Raw genomic sequence first — 16,092 nt, 5'->3', positions numbered from 1 at the left:
CCCTGGCATCCTTTTCGTTTATCCAATTTCAACACTGCCCTAACCCCCAGACGTACGAGTATACTAAACCTCGCTATCTGTTGTAATCATATATTGCTACTATCGATAACATACTGCTTGCACATATGATTATTTCTGGCGCAGAATAGTTGGGCGTGTAATACGGTCATTTTGAGTGAAAGATTGATTAAGTAATAACAGTGTTTCCCCTCGTCGTCAGATGATAAATCCAAATAGTCAGCCGAATTGTTCCCAAGTTTGATCCTCAACTATGTCACAATTGTCTATATCCCTCTTAAAATATTACTATGATTGGTGTATATCCTGTCCTTCCTCGACTTGATCTTCATCGTATTGCTTTAACAAGTCCAAAAGCACTTCTAATAAGACGTTCGATTCCACATCCTCGATTCCATTTGTCTCCACCACACTATTTTGATCACGATTATGTCTATACATCCAGATTTGTTAGCTTCTTGCGTACAAGGCTTTAAACGTCTATCCTTCGATCTCCCTTTTGGCTGGTAATTTTATCCTCGTCTGCAAATTTGCTTAAATTTCGTTCGCCTAATACAAGCCTTCAAGGGTAAACTAATGGGTGTTTTGTTGCTCGTGTGTAAAAGGTGTTTGTATTTTAACCCATCTAATTGTAGACTGAGAGAATGGCATACTGGTGTGGAAGAATGAGTATAACTTTTTGGTAAAACGACATAAACTTGATCCCGCCAGCTCGTTGTGTTTAGATACTGTTAATCATAATTCGCAGGTAGAGTATAAATGTCTTTCATTCCCAATCATCCACTCATAAACTAGCCATAAGAATGTCGAATGTGAACCATGAAAACCTTCAAAGCTGTAAAGTCTTGTTATATGAACAGTGATTCATGTTGGTCGTGCAAATCCTAAAGTGTAAAGGAAAATCGTAAGAATTGATAGCGTCCTGGTTGAAAAGAATACTATTATTACAGTTTATGACACAGTTTTTACGATACCAAGAATGAGTCAGTAATGGCAAAGGTAATTCCATAAAATGGTTCTTTGGGATGGAAAGGATGAAGGTTAATTATAGGCAGTGGGAACCATTTTTCCAATTAATCAATTCCGAGCCGGCTTAAAACTTTTTCTCACAGCTTATTATGAAATTAAATTTTTGAAAACCAGCTATTTATGAACAGGCTTGGACAGAGGAAATCTTTGAACAGCATTCCAGCATCAACGAAGAATTAGACAACAGATTCTTAGGACTAAGGATATTCTGATGAACTCATCACGAAGCGACACGACATGTTACTTTTTTTGCTGAGGTAAAGTAGACAAGTTAAGGACTACCTTTAACGCGAGATTTCCCGTTGAAAAGACGTTTATTTACAAGGTGAACTCGAGACTATAAATACGGTTTTTATTGCAAGGTTGACAATATCCCTGTTAGGCTATTAAAAGCGCTGATCTTTACATAAGACATTTTAGCAGATATCGAGCTACCAACAGGGAAAAGGTAGATCTGTTAACATGGTGAAAAGAGGACGCTACAAACAAATGACTAAGGAGCAGTTTCCGACAACGTAGTATAACTACCTGAAGAACTAGCTTGACAACGGCTGTTTACATTGGTAAAAATATGGAGCAGCTGGACAATCATGGAAAATTTAATCTAGCCAACTCAAACATAGCCATCCTTTAGGCGAGGTCATAAAAAAGCTCGATGCAAAAGATGAAGGGTTTGATGATACATTTATGTAGGGAAGTAAATGTCTCAGTAGTAGATGGAAGGTATGGTTTTAAAATGACATAGGGAAGCGACTGAAAAACCAGTAGTTGGTAATAAGTTGTAGTCATAATAAAAAATGATTCTTTTTTCGTATTTTATAATGTCCTTTTTATTATGCCCTATAAAGCATCATTTCCCTTGTATTTACATGCTAAAACCAAGGCCTTGGTAGATTTTTTTTAGTACTACCGGCCGCACTATCGATAACTTGTTATCTTAAATGCAGATAAACATCAATGGCTTTTTGCTTTTATACCCACAGTCGTTAGACAAGTGGCAATTTAGCAAAAAAATAAATAAAAAAAACCGACCAATCGAAAATCCATAAAGCACCTAAATAATATCAATATGATAGGAAGGTAGGGATAGGAAGGTAGGGATAGGGAGTGAGGAAAAGGAAGTGTATGTGTGTGGATAAAAAACCAGTTGAGATAATTTTTTTTTGTCTATCTCCTTTGTAATTATTTTTCATTTGCTAGTGTCTCAAACAGAAGTAATGTCAAAAGTATAAATAGTTATGACTATTCTTTTATGTAAATAGCATTTCAAAAATTACAATCATCATTGTATGGCAATTGGCATCGATTAATACCAATAGTTAGAGATAAAAACCGGCTGGCGTCATCATTCTTCTCAAAATGAATAACGATGACTTTTAAATAGGGTTATGCATAGTTTAATTCGTGTTTTAAAGGAATACATCATTATTGGTGATTGATTGTAGCAGCCCGTAAAAATATATTTTATTATATAACGACACCATCAAAAGGAAATAGTAACCAATAACTAATCCACTATAAGTTACTATTTGACTTAATTTCAATCAACTACGGCTATTAAAAAAACAAATCACTGCAAAAAAACCATCTGTTCGAAAGGGAAGATTATTGGGCATATGTACTTTAAATTTTTTGAAGAAGGCCTCGATCACTAAACTCATAGCGACAATTAATCCCTTAAAAATATATCTATTAGTTTATCATTGATATGCAATAAAATAAGGGTGATTGCTGAATGAAGGTCAAAGAGCATACCAAGAAAATAAACCCATACTGGAGACATTAATAGTCGATGCTTTGTAGAAAATATATTTTATGAACAACAAACTTCCAATAAGAGTTCGGCAGTTGTGCCGTACAGTGAATTGCGTTGAAAATAGAATTTTTAATCTTGACAAGAGAAATTTTTCTTAACCAATAGAAATTTTTATTGAGCAATAGATATTTTTTTTAACAATAGGGTTTCTTGAGGTCAATAGAAAAAAAAATTATCAGCAGTAGAAAAAAAAACCAACAGTAGAATTATTGTAAACCAGAGGGTTAACACAGAAATAAATATCTCAAGAGTCAGAAACGCAAACATTTCCTGAGAGCTTTTCCAAATCCATGAGTTAGAAACAACAACGTTTCTCAAATGCTACTTTGTTTAGAATTGGTGTAAAGAGTCTTGGCATTTTGGCTTTGGTGCTTTCTTAATGATATAATTACTCTGCTCATCCTTACACTTTTTATAAAATTAACCTATTTATTATTACTTACAATGTACAACACAATCAGATTTTACCAGTATCTATCCTCTGGCGAATTCGCTTGTGATAAAGGACCTGATTACCAGTCAAAACAAGATGGAGCAGCTATTAAGTCGCTGTACCAGATGGAAGGTATTCCAGATTATGAGTCTTCGTCCGAGGATGAAGATGATGGTTATAATACAGCAGTGGCTATGGAAAAAAATTGAATTAGAAGCAACGCCTCTACCTAATATGATTTGGACACCAACTAAGTATAAACCAAAAGATGTTGCTCAATTTATTTCTCTGTTGCAAAACAAAAATTTAAAGGTTTCTAAAGCTGCGAAGGAAGAAATACTTCAATTAACCAAGGCTACTGATTTGCCCACAAAAAAACCACCTGATGTCTTTTCATCCTTGCAAAATAAGATAAATGGTTGCGAACCAAGTACAAGATTACTAAGAAAAACAATCAAGTTGTACATCGCAGAAACGATCGATATTTTCGATCCGATCATTCATGTGGATTTAAGTTTTACTGAAGTCATGTGTACCCATCTGTAAGTTGAACAATTTTGATATTTATTGGCTAAATAGTATACCGGCAGCTAATGTTAAACGTGTAGTTCAAACATGATTGATAGTCCACGCAACACATTACTTCAAAAGCAATTAGAAAGAAATGCAAGCTTTTTGGCTACTATACCCGTCTTGCACAACCTATTTGTATCAAGAAATGGCATACTCGATATGCAATGGTAAATGTTGTAGAATACCTTTCTTTTTATATATCTTACAGAATATTTAGGGTCGAGAAAACTGCAAGTGTCACAGGCAATACAAAGTGGGATGGCGTTGTATTCGTAATAGAAAATAAGACGGTGACCCCTATGTTTGTGGAGCTTTCTGGGGGAACTGATTTTAACAGCACTGATAAAAAAGAAACCAATGATGAAAAGAAGCTCATTGAACAGTTCATCAAGTTGTTAAAAATACAAAAGGCTGATGGTGCTGAAACACCATGCCAATATTATGTCAGATATTTTGGTAAGCATTCTATTTTATCTTTTGCTTTTTAAGATTGAATAGCCAATAGCTAACATATTTAAATTAGGCATGATATTATATTCGCTTTTCTTAGGGACAGCCAAAGTGCACGTAATCACAACGTGCGATCTGTGATTTGGCTATCCTTTAGACTTGGAAACAAGAAAATATAGTAAAAAACAACATGGTAATTAAAAATAAATGAATATTGAATGATTTGTACTTGGTTTGACAATTCTAACATCACTCCTTCGCCTTTAAGCTCGTTTGATCTTAATCTTACGCAGAAATATTAAGGTCAAGTCCAAACTAGAAGCTGAAGGTAAGCTATAAAACACATATACTGGTTTACACTATACTGATTGTATCTTTTTTAAGTTATTAAGATATATTGACCTCTTGGCTTCTATTACAGTATCATAATCCCAAGATTACGACTACGTACACCCTGGCTGTCCCTAAGAGACCCGTAGTATATTTTGAATCATCAACTTACTTTGATGACTATTATGTCAAAAGAACTCATTTTACTGTTTCTTGTCCCTCGACATGCTCCAAATTAATTGACTTTGTTGCTAAGATACCTCAGATGTTTGAATATCGCCAAGGAATTCTTAATTTGATAAAATAAATAATATTATTATAAAAACAACAATTTACTCATATGGCAAAGTATGCAATAGGTAAATCAAATCTAAAATGGACGGAGGAAAAAAAGGTTTCTTTTTTATTATAATCCAAACCTTTGACTTTTTATTTCACATTTTGGTCTCTCTTTCTCGATGACTATTATGTTCATCAGCATTATCAATATAAATAAATCGTTGCACTCATTAAATCCTATACAATCTGCTGCATATATCTGTTTTTTTTTGGGGGCAGTTCGAATGGTTCCATGCTAATTTCGAGTTGTGTGTGAATAATCAAATGAATTATTATTCAGAAGAAATGGAATTAAGCAAGCGTAAGATATGTTATATTTGGAACGAGAATGAATATTAAGGTCATGAACTAAAACAGTTAATTTAAAAAACATTTGTCATCAACATATTTATCACTGTCATTAACATTATGGCACAACACAGTTGTATGAAAACACCAAGGATGATACTCTCGAAGCTGCTATATATATGTAACAATAATGACAAGCATTTTACAGAGAATACAAATTATATTCAGTTTTATTTATTGGAAACATCCTTTATTTGTTAATGACGAATGAATAAATGATAATAAACTGTGAACACATTATTGCTAAACTAATTTCTTTGCTGGTCCAACCATTTACAAAGGTCTTGAGTAGCAAAATAAAGAACGAATTTATTGATCTTGACGTCTTGAAAAAGCAAGTTCATAGGTAAAGAACTTAAGGACATTATTGGTTTGACGCCGATAAAATTCAAAAAGATACTACAATAGTCTTAGTATTAGAAATAGTCATGTAGAAATAGGTTTTACCTATATAAAATATCCGATTGACATAAGAGTTTAAGAAGACTCCCTGCGATGTTGAAGTAAAGGTTAGGCTTCCTTCAAGCATCGTCATTTTGTAATGTCCAAAGTCAACAGCTATACAAAAGTTTGTAAAATGCAAAAAGAAAAGCAGAATACATTTTTCCTATATGTTTCAATGGAGCAATTCAAAACTTAGCAGGGGGGTCGACAGTTTTCATGTCCATATTGTTGAAAAGTGAACAGAGAGGGCTGATCAATGTTTTGCCAACTACATTGTCCAAAGAGAAAAATAAAAGAAAAAGTTTGGAAGTAAGATTTATAGGGCACTCATCCACTCAAAACGCGAGCTGTCCAATCGGGATGTAAAATGTTGTTAGCAAGTATGAAAAGTCTTGCACTCAACATGTTTGGGAAAGTGCGAAACAAAAAACTCTATTTGGTGACTAAATCTCAAGGAAAAGTCGCACTTTAAATAATACGGTGGTTAGTGGTGTAGAAAAAAAAAATAGTTCCCTCTCTCCCATTAACAGAAGAGAAATTGCTTTCGATAACAGATACCTTTTTTCTTGTCATTTATAATTTTTCTTTGTATCTTCACTCGTTCTCGTTTTCAAAGTGACTAGCCATGCCGGCGTTATGGTTGCTGATGTCAGTTTTGCTGACGATCAATTCTTTATTACAAAGTTAAAGTTGAAGTCCAAGGAATTCTTTTTCTTCAATATCCTAAAAATAAGTTGACGTCTCCCCTTCATGCCAAAGTATTTGACAATTGACGTTTCTACAATAATTTTGTCTTTATGTTGTTGATATAAATTCGCACTACCAGGAAGTCAACTGGGAGGTAATTCAAAAGATATTCTTGCGGGGTTCCTGTTTTTATTTAAGGCCCTTTAAATGTGAAGTTAAAAGAAAAGCTGATATTCAGAATCAAAGCAAGTTAATGCATAATTAGACGAAATGACGGTGATGTTTGATGATGGCAGTAAGAAAAAGGCAGCAGCTGGATGATGGATAAAGTGATCAAGAATGGCCTTGGTGACGATTTCCTTGCGCATACAACAGGTGCAGTTGTGGTGACAAAAGATGGCTAGAGGTGGAACGAGTACGTTTATCTGGAATGTTAAATACTCAAGCAAAAAATAAAAACTGGGCAATATTTATCAGAAAATGTACTTGGTGGGCACCAAAAAGCTCTTTCAATACAATCATTCAAATAAGAAAATACCCAAGTCAAGTCAGGCGCTTTCTACTTAACCGAATACACGCTTAACTTCTTATTAGATGTGATATCGTTAATCACAGGGAGCAGTCATAAAGTGCCATGGAAACTCAAGGAAACTCAAGGAAAACGCCATTCATAATGATTTACACCACAATTTTTGGCTTTTCAAAAATATAAAAGCAGACAAATTTTTGCCCATTTTCTTCTCCATAGTCGATCTGGGGCTTTAGGTTGCCTCCGCTTATGGGGGTACTCCTTGGGCTTTCCTAACCGGCTGTTTCAGGTCCCTAACTCGATTACCTTAACCCGTAATCCAGAGGTTACTTTGTCACTCCAACCAGGAATGTCCCTAACAATTTTAATAAATGAAAATGAAAAAAAAAAAAAAAAAAAAAAATGCGGGATAAAATTAAGTCCGTCTCGGTTGAGTGGAGGCGGAGGAAACTATTCTTTTCTCTCTCTTTTTACCATGCTTAAACCTAAAGTTATCTCGCAAGTGTTGAGACAATCATTGCATAATGGCATTAAGGCAGCATTGTAAGAAACTCTTATTTTTTTGAGAAAAAAAAAAGCAAGTAGCAATAAGAACTGAAAATTAAAAACTCAAGAAATATAGAATCATGACAAGCGAAGGGTCATTAATATCGTTTGCAGCCGACATTGATAAAGATGCTAGTATTTACTCTGCCATCTCTGCTAATATCTGGAACTCTTATAAAAAGAAGAATAACGATACCTATACCAACCTTCAATTTCAAATATTACACTGTGATGTGAGTCCTTCATTGTATGCGTGTGAGGAGAGTTATTGATCAGACTTTTTTCTGTTTGTAGGAGGGAATCGTTTTCATTACAGGCATTGGAGCCATGTTGTTATGTCTTGTAGGAGAATCCAAGGTGGATTTAGGTATATTAAAAGCCAAAGCGGAAGCCTTAAAGAACCATCTTCAAGAGCCTTTACAACAAGTGGCACCTTATCAAGAATACAGCTAAAAAGAAGCTCGTGAAACCTCTGTTGAACAATAAAACTGTTGCTGTCTTTTTATTTATTTTTTTGTATGATATGATTGAAATCAGTGAGTGTCACAATGTAAAGTGTTTCTGGGTAGATGCAATTGAGGTAATAAAAAAGGTGCGTTTTCGAGATTAGGAAAGGGATCCAATGAGAAGCGCTTAGAGAACACACACAGTCTGAATTTTAAAAAAGCATGGGCACACACGCAAATTTGTTGTAAACCAATCATGGTTGAACAAGCCATTACAAAATACAAAATGTCTATATAATTTTTTCTTTCTTTTTTTTTTTCTGGTGTTTTCTCTTCTTTATTTTTATTTAGGAAAAAAAAACAAAAATGATGGCTAAATTCTCTTCTCTCTGGGCTCTGGGTTTATTACTTGTTGCTGGTCTTGGTAAGAACAAAAAAAAACGCGTTTTTTATTATTATGTATTTTGATAGATGAGCTAACTATTGTTCTATTGTAGTTACCGCACAAGCTAATGTGGAAGTAACTGCAGAGTTCCCTGATAACCCATTCGGTAGTATGTACCTAATTATTAAAGAACATCATCTGGTCATCATCTAATATTATTTCTTAATAATAGTGATTGTCAATGGACAACGTAACAAGGTTGTTTTGGATATTGTCAACAAGGAAAAGACTCCCTATACTGTTTTTGCTGTCACTGGTCAAGTTCATCAAGTCGATGATGCTTCCAACATTGTTCGCAACGTAAGTTAATTTTTTGTCTGTGTGTGTAACTGAATGGCAAACTAACTTTATCGTTCAGTTGACTGCCACCCGTTATGGTAAGACACTTGCTGCCGGTTCCGCTCTTCAAATCCCTTACAACTTCTATTCCGAGTTTGCTCCTGGAGAGCATGGTTTGACTGTCTTTGTTGACTTGATGGTTGATGTAAGTAGGGTAATGATTAAGATTGTGCTGTTGCTGATATATTTATCTTTAGAAAACCGTGACTCGTGTTGTTGGTTTCAATGGTACCATTACCGTAACTGAGCCCACTGGTTCTTGGTTCGATATTCAACTGTAAGTTTAAAGAGTGTTTTAAAGGTGAAAGGAGAGACTAATAATGAGTATATAGCCTCGTTCTTTATGCTGTTCTCGTTGCTGGTGCCGCTGGTGTTGCTTATATTGTCCGTGCTGCTTTCTTTGCTGATGCCAAGAAGACCAAGAAGTCCAAGAAGGTTGAAGAAGTGACTGAACGTCCTACTCATCGTGATGAAAAGGGTGAGATGGTTTTGGATGAATCTTGGATCCCTGAACATCATCTTAACTTGAAGAGTCCCAAGAAGACCTCTCCCAAGTTGAAGAAGAGAGCTTCCAAGAAGTAAAAATAATACATATATATATAAAAAGTATAATTAGCATCTATAATCTTTCCCCTCCATTGCTATTTTTTTCGTAAATAAATCCAATATTCATCATTATATATATATATATATGGGCATAGACTTTTATTATAAATTGTTTTAAAATATCACTTCCATATCCGCAGTTCCAGCACGACTTGCATCTTCTTGCATTTGCTTTCTCTTTTTATCATCCTCGATCCTTGCCAATGTTGCTTTTCTCACAGAATATCTCGTTAATAAGTAACCTAGACTAGCAATTGTCAGTCCAGCCAATGCAACACCAGCTATATATATATAAAAAGAATTAGATTGTACATATACATAGATTAAGATAAAAAGCCGTACTCATGCCCTTCCAGATTGTCTCCCAGCGCACTGCTTCAATCTCTGTCCGAATATCGCCTAGACTGATGGTAAATTTGTTATTAATTTCCTGGATCTGCATATCCATCTTCTTTTGGTCCTGACGAGTTTCGTTCTTTCGGTTATTCATGTCCATTTGAATCTCGTTCTTCATGTCAGCCACACCTTCACTCAGCCTTTGCTCCAGGGAATCCACTTCACGGGTAATCAAGGACATTTCTGTTTGAAGCATTTGCATGTCGTTTCTTCGCATCACTTGTACTTCGGTTCTTAATTCCGACAAGGCTGCTTTAAATAAATACGATTCCTACACAATATTAAAAGATCAGTGGCTCTGGTTTTTTTTCCCGGGTAAAGTAAAAAAAAAAGGAAAGAGTGCTATTACCTACATTTTCTAAATCTGATTTCAATAGTAATTGCTGTCTTACGGAAGCAGTACTACAGGAAAACTATTAGAACAAGGTCTTGAAAAGGGGTATTCGTTTTACTTACCATTCACGAAGTCTGAATTTAATCCCCTTCATGATGACTTCGGCTTGTTTTCTTGTGAATCCTTGGGATTCGAGATGAGTGAGGATCTCATAGGTATCAAAATGATGACTTTGTCGAAATGCAAAGGGGTCATTGTTATTTCTTTGAAGACTGGGATCTTCTGTCACAGCGTCGAGTGTCGGCGAAAGTCCGTCGTCTTTGGCGCTGTAATCTTCGATCGGTCTTGTTGGTTGGGGTGGAGGGAAAGGACGATCGCCAAACACAGTGCGTCTTTGTGGGATGGTGATTAATCTCGGTCTGATTCGAGCGAGACGATGCATGTTATATGAACAAGAAGAGAAGAAAAAAAAAAGACAAATTGCCTGCCCCAGGTACCCCACTATTTTTTTTTAAAATTTACGCACGCATATCGGCTACAGTCACACCAAATTACATGTGGGTGAAAAAATAAAATGGTTGTCATGGATATGATGTATTAAAAAAAGTTCTTTTATAGATTATTTTTTTGAGGGAGTAATATAGATGTGTAATTATTTCTTTGGTCCGCTGGTGCGTAATTCATAGAGACTTTCGTCGGAAATGGAGGTGCGCTGTATTTTGAACGAGGTGATGGAGGTAGCATCTTCCACATCATCTTCATCAAAGAACGCATCATCTTGTGTATACTCTCCGTCCGATATTAACATATCCTGGGCGAGTTCTTCATCGCCATCTAATCGAATAGGCAAAATGTCCTTGTGTTTTACAATGGTATCGACGATCCAAAACTGCACAATATTCATCACCAAAGGAAAACTAGTTAGTTATAGAATTATTTAGTATGCATTATGTTAGGATAGATCACAGACTTACACTAGCATAACAAACAAGACTTGAAGTCTGTAATTTCCTGCAGTCCAGCTCAAGACCCATTCACCAAAGCCTTCTAGCCAAGGGCAAATACCAAACAGGAACAGGACTACTACCTTCATGGTGACTAGAGCCAAAATATAGACACCGAGTTGCTTTGCCCACATTTTAATCTGATTCCGTAAGGGAGGATCGCCATACACTCCACTCTGAAATCCATCCCATTTATAAAACCTTGTTACATGTTTGACACTAGATAAGACTGCCCATATAATTAACACACCGAACGTCGTATCTATCAGAATATTCAAGAAATACCTGTTCTTGCATGTGTGAGATTGTGTAAATTTTTATGTTTGCTCAGCACACGAGTACGGACTTACCAAACACAAGGATTCGATTCCGGTTCTCCGTCTAGACTCTTTCCGAAAAAATGGGAAGCGACTAGATTAAGTGTATGAATCACACCTCCGCCTAAAAGCTGTTTACTGACGTCGAACGACCTTCATTTTATAAAAAGTGAATAAGTCTTGGTCTTACAATGAAGAATTGCCCTTCTTTTTTTTTTTTTTTTTTTTTTTACCAAATGAATAGAGGTCGTTGCGGTGATTCACGCTGTCGTTTAATATAAAGTGTAGAGAAAGCAAGTGTGGCCAGCACAAGCTGCACGAAAATGGCAAATGAGTCTAGTAATTTACAACCTGCACCGTCGTCTTGATTCGCCATCATTTTATTAGAGTGTAGTAAAAAAAAAAAAAGAAAAAAAAAAAAAGAAAAAGCAGAGAAGGTGAAACAGACAAAAAAAAAAATTGTCTAATGCTGGGCCAAGTGATGTGTATTACCAAGAATTCTTGACTGAATGTGATTAGGTATTCTTGACCAATCATCCAAGGTCCTGTTGAGTTTTTTTCTTTTAGGACAAGACTGTTCTAATAATTTCCGTACATGAACACCCGTGATCTCGAGCAAGGAAGGTATGATGTTTTGGGTGGAAAGGAATTCATACACTAGCACTCGTTTCTTGGTAGCCAAATAAAGGTAGTGTCCATCTTTGGACCATTCAATACCATTGATTTTAGCCAGGATACGTAACTTGGTATCAATCTCACCGCGAAACGAAACCATGGTGATCTCATGCTGTATATTCAAATGGTGGGTGTGAAACACTGCATGATGGATTTGTTGGCAAGTATCTACACATTGATGTCCACGTACAGACTCCGTTTGTTGGTCAAAGGAAAGAATTTTTGAGAGGTTGACTGTATGGAAATAGCCATAGCGGTTGGTAAATACAAGAATATGATCGAATTTGGGATGAAAAGAGATGGCATAAGTATACCCTGCAGCATCAATTGTATATAAAATCTCTTTAGTGGATGTTCTCCATATCAGAACTAGATTATGTGAGTCGGATGTATGTGCAAAATAAGCAGAGCTGGCACTCCAAGATATGTACTGAGAAGAATAAGGTGTGCTGGACATGGTCTTTTGTTGAAATATTTCGGGTGGAATAATGATCTCGCTAGGCACACCAAAGCTAATCTCATTTGTGTCTTCATTTTGAAATATATCAATCATAAATATGATATTTTCATCTCCTACACACACCAACTGGCTACCATCGGGGCTAAGTTTAGCATCATTAATGGGCACACCATTAAATGCTCTTATATGACTATGTAATTTCACTCTGTCTCTCGCCTTTTCCCCTTTGCATTCGACATGAGATGGTAAATTGTAAAATAAAAGTCCAGCTTCATTCATACAACCGATCAGCATATGTTGATAGTCATCATTTTGCTTGTTTTTCCACCGCACCAGTTGAATTGAATTTGTCATGAGCATGACATTGTCTTTACCTTTGAACTTGGTACCCCATATCTTTATTGGATCCAGATCCATACAACAGTACAGCTCAAACTCGCCTTCCACACCTCCAATAGCCATGTATCCATACTTGTGAGCTAAACATTGTGGATCAAACCCAAGTGCTAAATAAGAATCTTCGGGTAATAATGCTGGATATTCACTACGTTTGATATATTTCGTAAAAGGTTCAAAATGATCATCATCGTCTCTTGTTTGTTGGGGTAGTTGGTTCTTGTTCAATTTAGAGACGGGAACAGATTGATGTGTATCGGCAAACTTGTGATTTAAAACAACCAAGGGAGGATCTTCAGCTGTAGTAGTTTCTAACCATGTTGTGTCACGCTTTTGTCGCTGCGGTTTTGATTTTGTGGAGGTGGTTGTACGACCACATTGAATGATTCTGTCTCTGTAAACAGCATATAGTTGTTCAGAGAGACCATAATCCGACTGAACTAGACAGATAGCGTTGGCAGACTGATCATGGTTTGTGGAAGAGCCCGACTGAGGCAACTGCTTCGGAAAGCCCTTGTCTTTTTTCCAGAAACTAGGACAAGGTGATAGTTTCTTTTGTTTGAGCTTCATAAATTTGGTGAGCTGCATGTCGTTTGATTCCCAAGTAAAGTCGTTGTAAGGGTCGTCGTCCCACATGTCGAATCTCGGAGAGTCGTCGTCTGGTTCAGAAGCGTCGGAGAGTTGAGAAGCAGTATCATTATCGTTGATGGTTGTTCTGTATTTCGGATAACGAGGACCGGGAAATTCATAGTCGAGAGAGTAATCAGACTCATTGCCATCGTCGTCTTCGCCTTGGTCATAATACCCATCTTCATATTCCAGCATGGTGGTATCCCATTGACTCATTTTTTTTATTATTTTATTATTATGACTAAAAGAAATAGAAGAAAAGAAGATTAAAAAAAATAAATAAAAAAAAAATCCTTCTTAATAGGGTACCAAGAAATTTCATCTGAAATCAAAGGAGAGACAGAGAAACAGACAAACAGAAATGATTCTCTTTCTCTGACTATAGTCCAGTCATCTCTCCCCCGCAGAAATCACCACACAAATTCCCTTCATTTTGTGTGCATCGTGAATGAACTCTATTTCACTCCCCCCCCCCCTTTTTTTTTAGATTTGATACTCCTTTGTTTTAATTTGTCGCGAAACCTTCTTGATTAAGGGTTGGGAGGAACATCTTTTTGGGGGTGCAGAGATCTTTATTTGTCTACTCCCCCCATTCCAATTAACAAGTCACGCTGTTGTACTGCTTTTTTTTTTTTTTTTTCTGACAAGAAAAACTAGATCAATTAATCATAAAAAAAACTTTACTCTCAATATTAAAACATGATCTCGGCCATTCAATGGATTCGTAAAGGTGCTGCTGCTCAGCAACCTAAAAAATATGATCTCAATGACGAAGAATATTCCAGAATCAGTAAATTAGCTGCTGATCAATTAGAAGATGCCAAAGAAGACTTGAAGGCTGCTGAAGCCATGGCTGTTGAGTAAGCTTAGCCGTTACTTTTAAAAAATAACCAGCAGTCTAATTTTTTTTTCTTTTGATTTAGCTCTTCTGCTGTCAAGAAGGATAACAAGGATGTCGATGAAATGGACCAATACAACTTGGAAAGTTATGACGCTGAAGTAGAAGCCTCCAACAAGAGTAAGGAAGAGAAACAAAAAAGAGAGAGAAGGAGAAATGACTAACATGAAATTTTTTTTTGTAGAGGTGGGTATTTTCAGTAACATCAAGGATTTAGCATTCTACGAGAACGACACAGAGGATCCTTATATCACGTTAAAGCATAACGTGGATGAAGAAGAGGAAAAGAAAGAATTAGAAATCTTGCCTACCGATAACATGTTATTGGCAGCCAAGACCGAAGACGATATTTCTCAATTAGAAGTGTATGTGTATGAGGAAGCACAAGATAATCTCTACGTGCATCATGATATTATGTTGCCTTCTTTCCCTCTCTGTCTTGAATGGTTAGATTTCCACACAGGTGCCGGTAAGGTCAACACCGAAACCTCTGGTAACTATACTGCCATTGGTACTTTTGAACCCGATATCGAGATTTGGGATCTCGATACGATTGATATCATGTTCCCCGAAACCATTTTGGGTCATACCGATAAGACAAAGAAGAGATCTAAAAAGGTCAACGCCAATTACCATGTGGATGCTATTATGGATTTAGCTTGGAACAAGAATCACAGAAACTTTTTGTTGTCTTCTTCTGCCGATGGTACAGTCAAATTATGGGATTTGACCACCTCCAAGTGTGTTCAATCTTATAACCATCACACTGATAAGGTACAATCTGTTGCATGGCATCCTACTGAACCTACTGTCTTTATCTCTGGTTCTTACGATAAAACCGTGTGTGTGCTTGATGCTAGATCTCCTGAAGGAGTGACACGTTGGCAATTACCCGCTGATGTTGAATCCATCCGTTGGGATCCTCATCAACCTTCCAACTTTTACGTTGCTCTTGAAAACGGTTTCATTCAATATTACGATGTTCGTGTTGCTCAAAATGGTAAGGGTGGTAAGCCTCTTTTCACTTTGCAAGCACATGATGATGCTGTCAGTGCGCTTGATGTCAACCCTCTTGTGCCTGGTTGTATTGCTACCGGTAGTGGAGATAAAAGTATCAAGATCTGGAACACCAATGATAACAAACCCAGTATGGTCACCAGTCGTAATTTCGAACTCGGTCGTATCTTCTCTACCCAATTTTGTCCTGATTCTCCTTTCCAATTGGCCATTGCTGGTTCCAATGGTAAGATGCATGTCTGGGATATGGCTTCTAATGCAGGTGTTCGTCAAGCATTCCGCCATCAATCACTTTTAGGTGTTGCTCATACCGAGGAAAAGAAGCCCGTGACGATCCCTGATGATGCCGAAGAGGATGATGATATGGATGATGATGAGCCATTACAAGAAGAGCCTGAGGAGGACGATGAAGAGGATATGGAGGAAGATAGCGATTAGACGCATTGTATAACATTATAAATAAAAGCACACAAATACACTGAATATCCCCCCCCCATCACTTCATCTTTTACTGTCCCTACATTACATATGAATTATTCGTTCCCCGGCATCACGTGCAAGGCACCTGGCGGTAGTAGCTGTAAACT

General features: G+C 36.6%; 8 protein-coding genes across 8 annotated transcripts; 4 read left to right on the top strand and 4 right to left on the bottom strand.

Annotated features, from left to right (window-relative positions):
* Positions 1–306: 306 nt before the first annotated feature.
* On the bottom strand, positions 307–712 carry EV154DRAFT_566386 (uncharacterized protein; the record flags this gene model as incomplete). Its single annotated transcript, XM_051605953.1, has 2 exons — positions 307–451; positions 708–712. The coding sequence occupies 2 exons, from the start codon at positions 710–712 to the stop codon at positions 307–309; spliced, it is 150 nt and encodes a 49-aa protein (XP_051454923.1).
* A 2,293-nt stretch (positions 713–3,005) lies between these two features.
* On the top strand, positions 3,006–4,956 carry EV154DRAFT_468922 (uncharacterized protein; the record flags this gene model as incomplete). The annotated part of the gene is made up of 4 exons (XM_051597808.1): positions 3,006–3,838; positions 3,923–4,036; positions 4,087–4,251; positions 4,791–4,956. The coding sequence occupies exons 1-4, from the start codon at positions 3,393–3,395 to the stop codon at positions 4,954–4,956; spliced, it is 891 nt and encodes a 296-aa protein (XP_051454922.1). The 5' UTR covers positions 3,006–3,392.
* Positions 4,957–7,471: 2,515 nt separating this feature from the next.
* On the top strand, positions 7,472–7,995 carry EV154DRAFT_425659 (uncharacterized protein; the record flags this gene model as incomplete). The annotated part of the gene is made up of 3 exons (XM_051596263.1): positions 7,472–7,539; positions 7,619–7,775; positions 7,837–7,995. 3 exons carry the CDS (start codon positions 7,472–7,474, stop codon positions 7,993–7,995), a joined length of 384 nt encoding a protein of 127 aa, XP_051454921.1.
* Positions 7,996–8,203: 208 nt separating this feature from the next.
* Positions 8,204–9,455, top strand: EV154DRAFT_309223 (uncharacterized protein). The gene is made up of 6 exons (XM_051594899.1): positions 8,204–8,412; positions 8,486–8,542; positions 8,606–8,733; positions 8,792–8,917; positions 8,970–9,049; positions 9,105–9,455. Exons 1-6 carry the CDS (start codon positions 8,355–8,357, stop codon positions 9,352–9,354), a joined length of 699 nt encoding a protein of 232 aa, XP_051454920.1. The 5' UTR covers positions 8,204–8,354; the 3' UTR covers positions 9,355–9,455.
* Positions 9,455–10,580, bottom strand: EV154DRAFT_517658 (uncharacterized protein). The gene is made up of 4 exons (XM_051602523.1): positions 10,231–10,580; positions 10,128–10,176; positions 9,721–10,045; positions 9,455–9,659 (listed from the first exon to the last, which is right to left on the bottom strand). The coding sequence occupies exons 1-4, from the start codon at positions 10,548–10,550 to the stop codon at positions 9,493–9,495; spliced, it is 861 nt and encodes a 286-aa protein (XP_051454919.1). The 5' UTR covers positions 10,551–10,580; the 3' UTR covers positions 9,455–9,492.
* On the bottom strand, positions 10,581–11,924 carry EV154DRAFT_517656 (vacuolar membrane protein-domain-containing protein). Its single transcript, XM_051602522.1, has 4 exons — positions 11,663–11,924; positions 11,463–11,582; positions 11,083–11,397; positions 10,581–11,025 (listed from the first exon to the last, which is right to left on the bottom strand). The coding sequence occupies exons 1-4, from the start codon at positions 11,806–11,808 to the stop codon at positions 10,761–10,763; spliced, it is 846 nt and encodes a 281-aa protein (XP_051454918.1). The 5' UTR covers positions 11,809–11,924; the 3' UTR covers positions 10,581–10,760.
* Positions 11,788–13,898, bottom strand: EV154DRAFT_517655 (uncharacterized protein). Its single transcript, XM_051602521.1, has one exon. The coding sequence runs from the start codon at positions 13,804–13,806 to the stop codon at positions 11,893–11,895; it is 1,914 nt and encodes a 637-aa protein (XP_051454917.1). The 5' UTR covers positions 13,807–13,898; the 3' UTR covers positions 11,788–11,892.
* A 365-nt stretch (positions 13,899–14,263) lies between these two features.
* EV154DRAFT_468908 (WD40-repeat-containing domain protein) lies at positions 14,264–16,049 on the top strand. Its single transcript, XM_051597807.1, has 3 exons — positions 14,264–14,450; positions 14,514–14,608; positions 14,673–16,049. Exons 1-3 carry the CDS (start codon positions 14,290–14,292, stop codon positions 15,941–15,943), a joined length of 1,527 nt encoding a protein of 508 aa, XP_051454916.1. The 5' UTR covers positions 14,264–14,289; the 3' UTR covers positions 15,944–16,049.
* Positions 16,050–16,092: the final 43 nt, after the last annotated feature.

This window comes from Mucor mucedo (assembly GCF_025094135.1).
Source record: "Mucor mucedo strain NRRL 3635 chromosome Unknown EV154scaffold_85, whole genome shotgun sequence".
Taxonomy (NCBI): domain Eukaryota; kingdom Fungi; phylum Mucoromycota; class Mucoromycetes; order Mucorales; family Mucoraceae; genus Mucor; species Mucor mucedo.
This window is presented reverse-complemented; position numbering and strand designations above follow the sequence as displayed.

Coding starts and splice junctions, on each gene's coding strand:
- EV154DRAFT_309223 (XM_051594899.1), top strand. CDS start 8,355: ATGATGGCTAAATTCTCTTCTCTCTGGGCTCTGGGTTTATTACTTGTT. Junction 8,413..8,485: donor ATTACTTGTTGCTGGTCTTG/GTAAGAACAAAA, acceptor GTTCTATTGTAG/TTACCGCACAAGCTAATGTG. Junction 8,918..8,969: donor TTGTTGACTTGATGGTTGAT/GTAAGTAGGGTA, acceptor ATTTATCTTTAG/AAAACCGTGACTCGTGTTGT.
- EV154DRAFT_468908 (XM_051597807.1), top strand. CDS start 14,290: ATGATCTCGGCCATTCAATGGATTCGTAAAGGTGCTGCTGCTCAGCAA. Junction 14,451..14,513: donor GCTGAAGCCATGGCTGTTGA/GTAAGCTTAGCC, acceptor CTTTTGATTTAG/CTCTTCTGCTGTCAAGAAGG. Junction 14,609..14,672: donor AGTAGAAGCCTCCAACAAGA/GTAAGGAAGAGA, acceptor TTTTTTTTGTAG/AGGTGGGTATTTTCAGTAAC.
- EV154DRAFT_517656 (XM_051602522.1), bottom strand. CDS start 11,808: ATGATGGCGAATCAAGACGACGGTGCAGGTTGTAAATTACTAGACTCA. Junction 11,398..11,462: donor GAATCGAATCCTTGTGTTTG/GTAAGTCCGTAC, acceptor ATGCAAGAACAG/GTATTTCTTGAATATTCTGA. Junction 11,026..11,082: donor GTCTTGTTTGTTATGCTAGT/GTAAGTCTGTGA, acceptor ATAACTAACTAG/TTTTCCTTTGGTGATGAATA.
- EV154DRAFT_517655 (XM_051602521.1), bottom strand. CDS start 13,806: ATGAGTCAATGGGATACCACCATGCTGGAATATGAAGATGGGTATTAT.
- EV154DRAFT_517658 (XM_051602523.1), bottom strand. CDS start 10,550: ATGCATCGTCTCGCTCGAATCAGACCGAGATTAATCACCATCCCACAA. Junction 10,177..10,230: donor AAATTCAGACTTCGTGAATG/GTAAGTAAAACG, acceptor GTTTTCCTGTAG/TACTGCTTCCGTAAGACAGC. Junction 9,660..9,720: donor GACAATCTGGAAGGGCATGA/GTACGGCTTTTT, acceptor ATATATATATAG/CTGGTGTTGCATTGGCTGGA.